Source organism: Arachis hypogaea, chromosome 14 (assembly GCF_003086295.3).
Source record: "Arachis hypogaea cultivar Tifrunner chromosome 14, arahy.Tifrunner.gnm2.J5K5, whole genome shotgun sequence".
NCBI lineage: Eukaryota > Viridiplantae > Streptophyta > Magnoliopsida > Fabales > Fabaceae > Arachis > Arachis hypogaea.
This window is the reverse complement of record NC_092049.1, coordinates 128,584,539-128,587,628: the sequence shown is the minus strand read 5'-3', so window position 1 is coordinate 128,587,628 and position 3,090 is coordinate 128,584,539. Positions and strand designations below refer to the sequence as shown.

General features: G+C 37.6%; 1 protein-coding gene across 1 annotated transcript; it reads right to left on the bottom strand.

Moving 5' to 3' along the window:
* Positions 1-496: 496 nt before the first annotated feature.
* LOC140178732 (uncharacterized) lies at positions 497-2,727 on the bottom strand. Its single transcript, XM_072215965.1, has 3 exons — positions 2,536-2,727; positions 2,011-2,242; positions 497-516 (listed from the first exon to the last, which is right to left on the bottom strand). The coding sequence occupies exons 1-3, from the start codon at positions 2,725-2,727 to the stop codon at positions 497-499; spliced, it is 444 nt and encodes a 147-aa protein (XP_072072066.1).
* Between the last annotated feature and the right edge of the window lie 363 nt (positions 2,728-3,090).

Genomic DNA, 3,090 nt, shown 5'->3' with positions numbered 1-3,090 from the left:
CCCATGACTATCACTAAGACATCATCAACACTCTATTTTATTTTCTGTTTTTAATATAACAAATAAACTCAGAATTTGGAAAACTTTATGTCCAGACGTTCATCTCAGAATAACCTTTCTAAAAAACTAAAAATCACAATTTTCTGATTTAACTAGTCTCAGAAATAGAGGAGAAACGCTTGCTGCTCTGTAGTGCTTAGAAACCAGAAAATAGCAGTAGCATACGATATCTAAAATTCTATATAAAATTCAAATTAAATCCAATAGCCTTAAAAATTAATATGGTTCAACTTAACATATCTAGGTTTTTTTTTAAATTAGTTTCAGGTCAAAACCATTTTTAATAAAGGAGTTATGTAACTTGGAAGTTGAGTAACTTTCTGCAGAATTCTGTTCTAAAAGCCAATGAACATGTCCTTTTTCAAGTCCCATAACTCACTCATTAAAACATGGACAGCCCTGAAATTTAAATCACAACTGTTAAGCATAATTATTTTTACTTCCAATTAGTTGCATCTGAATATACATCCATAATCAGAAGTTATAAACTATCAAAGTTGCTGATCTAAGAAAACAGAATCTGGCTTTTATTGTATAATGCATTGTATTTTAAAAATTCATATCTTTAAAACCACAAGTCCAACCATTCTGAAATTTTACGACATTAAAATAATAGGAATAAAGCTTTATTTAAAATTAGTTTCATTTCAAAATTCATTTTGAAACATTCGCAGCAGAGCCAACAAGTTACTGCTGTTCTAAAAATTATGCAGTAAAAATCAGATTCCACGATTACAATTTGAAAATTCACCATAAATCATATATTTAACGAAAAGATCCCAAATTCTCCAGTTCAGTTCCAAATATAACAAGGTTTAACCAGGACTTGGTTCCACGCAATTCCGATCTTCACAGAATTAGTTACAGCATATGCAATACCACCACAACACAACTCTACATCCTTATTAACAAACACCAACCATAATCCATCATAAATAAATACAAGAGCATACCATTAATAACTTCCACACCTCATAATTCCAATATATATCCACCAACAAATCTATTCCAACTACATTACAAGGCTAATCATTAAATACAACAAACAATTCAATTTATCCTATGGTTCTTCTAACCTAAGTTTTCACAACACCGTAAATATTAAACGTGCGAAACTTAAACCATACCTTGACCGATCACTTTGTATCACCCAAGACAGCCTCACAACACAAATCACAGCCCCTCCAAACTCAATCAAAACAAGCCTTGACCACCAAAAAGCCTCCAAGTATTCCCAATTCAATTCCAGTGCATATATACCCACTTAATCTACACCTAATACATATATATGTTCCAATTTCAATTTTCCCATTATAAATATAAGATTGAGCTAAGGTTAGGGTGTTCTTACCATACCCATATGCTCAATAGCTTGAGCCCACAAGTTCCGGAAGCTAACTTGAACCTAGAACACAAAAATTAGACAAGATTCACTATAGGTTTTCAATTTCACCAAAGAAAGAGGGGTAGAGATTCTGAACCAAATATGAGGCTTACCAGTGAAATTGTTCAAATAGAAAGGTAAAGCTCGACGCGCTAAACGCGTGGCTGCGAACGGTGCAGCGATCGGAGACCGGACGGAGGAGTTATGGTAGTGAGAAGGAAAAGTGAGGGTTTAGGAAGCTCTTTCTCTTCCTAATCTGTTTGCAACGATGGTGAAGAATGAAGAAGAAGAAGCTGCTGCTTCTTTTTAACTATGGGTCCGGTTGGACCCACGGGCCCGGTTTGGGCCCCGGTTTAACCGGTTCGGTCCTTTCAGTCCGATTTTGGGCCAATTTTTTGAAATTGGTATCAAAATTATCGTTTCGACGAGCTCTATCCTATTTTGATATTAGTTTTGCATTTTTAGCTTTCCAAATAAAAATTCAATTTATTAAGTAATTATTTACCGATTTTAGCGGGGTTTACATCCTACCCACCTAATTAGGCGCAAAATTTAGAGTGAGTTACCTGAAAAGAGGTGTGGGTAGTCCTTCCGCATCTCTGATTCAAGCTCCCAGGTATGTTCTTCAATACCAGCCCGACTCCAAGCTACTTTCACCAAAGAAACTTCCTTTCCGCGTAGACGCTTGATGTTGGTATCATCAATCCTAACAGGAGTTACTGGAAGCGTCAGATCTTCTCTCACTTGGATTGATTCTGGTTCTAGGACATGACTAGGATCAATAGTGTATTTGTGAAGCTGCGATACATGGAACACGTCATGCAGGTTCGAAAGATATGGTGGTAACGTGATCCTATACGTCACTGGTCCAATCCTCTTCAGGATTTCAAACGGCCCAATGTAACGGGGATTTAACTTCTTGGTTTTGATGGACCTCCCTATTCTAGTGGTCGGAGTAACCTTCAGGAAGATGTGTTCTCCTTCCTCAAATTCTAAAGGCTTCCACTTCGGTCAGCATAGCTCTTCTGACAGCTTTGAGCTTCAAGCATTCGCCTCCGGATTCTCTTTATTTGCTCAGTGGTTTCATATACCATTTCAGGTTCTATCAAACTCTTTTCTCTTGCCTCATACCAACATAATGGTGACTGGCATTTTCTTCTATACAAAGCCTCATATGGAGCCATTCCAATACTCACATGATAGCTATTGTTGTAAGCAAATTCTACCAAAGGCATATATTGATCCCAGCTCGTCGGTTGATCCAAAACACAAGCTTTTAACATGTCTTTCAAGGTTTGGATTGTTCTTTCTGATTGGCCATCCGTCTAAGGATGATAGGCAGTGCTTATGCTTAATTGGGTGCCAAAAGCTTGTTGAAAAGCACCCCAGAACCGTGATGTAAAGCGAGGATCTCTATCCGATACAATTGTGGAAGGTACGCCATGTAATCTCACAATCTCCTTTATGTATAAGCGCGCCAACTCCTCCATAGTACAACTTATCTGAACATGCAGAAAATGAGCTGACTTGGTCAGTCGGCCTATAACCACCCAAATAGCATCACAACCTGTCCGAGTCCTTGGTAAGCCCAATACAAAATCCATAGCAATGCTCTCCCATTTCCACTGTGAGATTTCCAAAGGTTG

What these genes read in the sequence shown, in the direction of transcription:
- LOC140178732 (XM_072215965.1), bottom strand. Translation starts at nt 2,727, where the DNA reads ATGTTAAAAGCTTGTGTTTTGGATCAACCGACGAGCTGGGATCAATAT. An exon ending in GTTTGATAGAACCTGAAATG is followed by an intron (nt 2,243 to 2,535) that starts GTATATGAAACC and finishes CATGTATCGCAG; the next exon opens with CTTCACAAATACACTATTGA. An exon ending in CTACCCACACCTCTTTTCAG is followed by an intron (nt 517 to 2,010) that starts GTAACTCACTCT and finishes ATGTATATTCAG; the next exon opens with ATGCAACTAATTGGAAGTAA.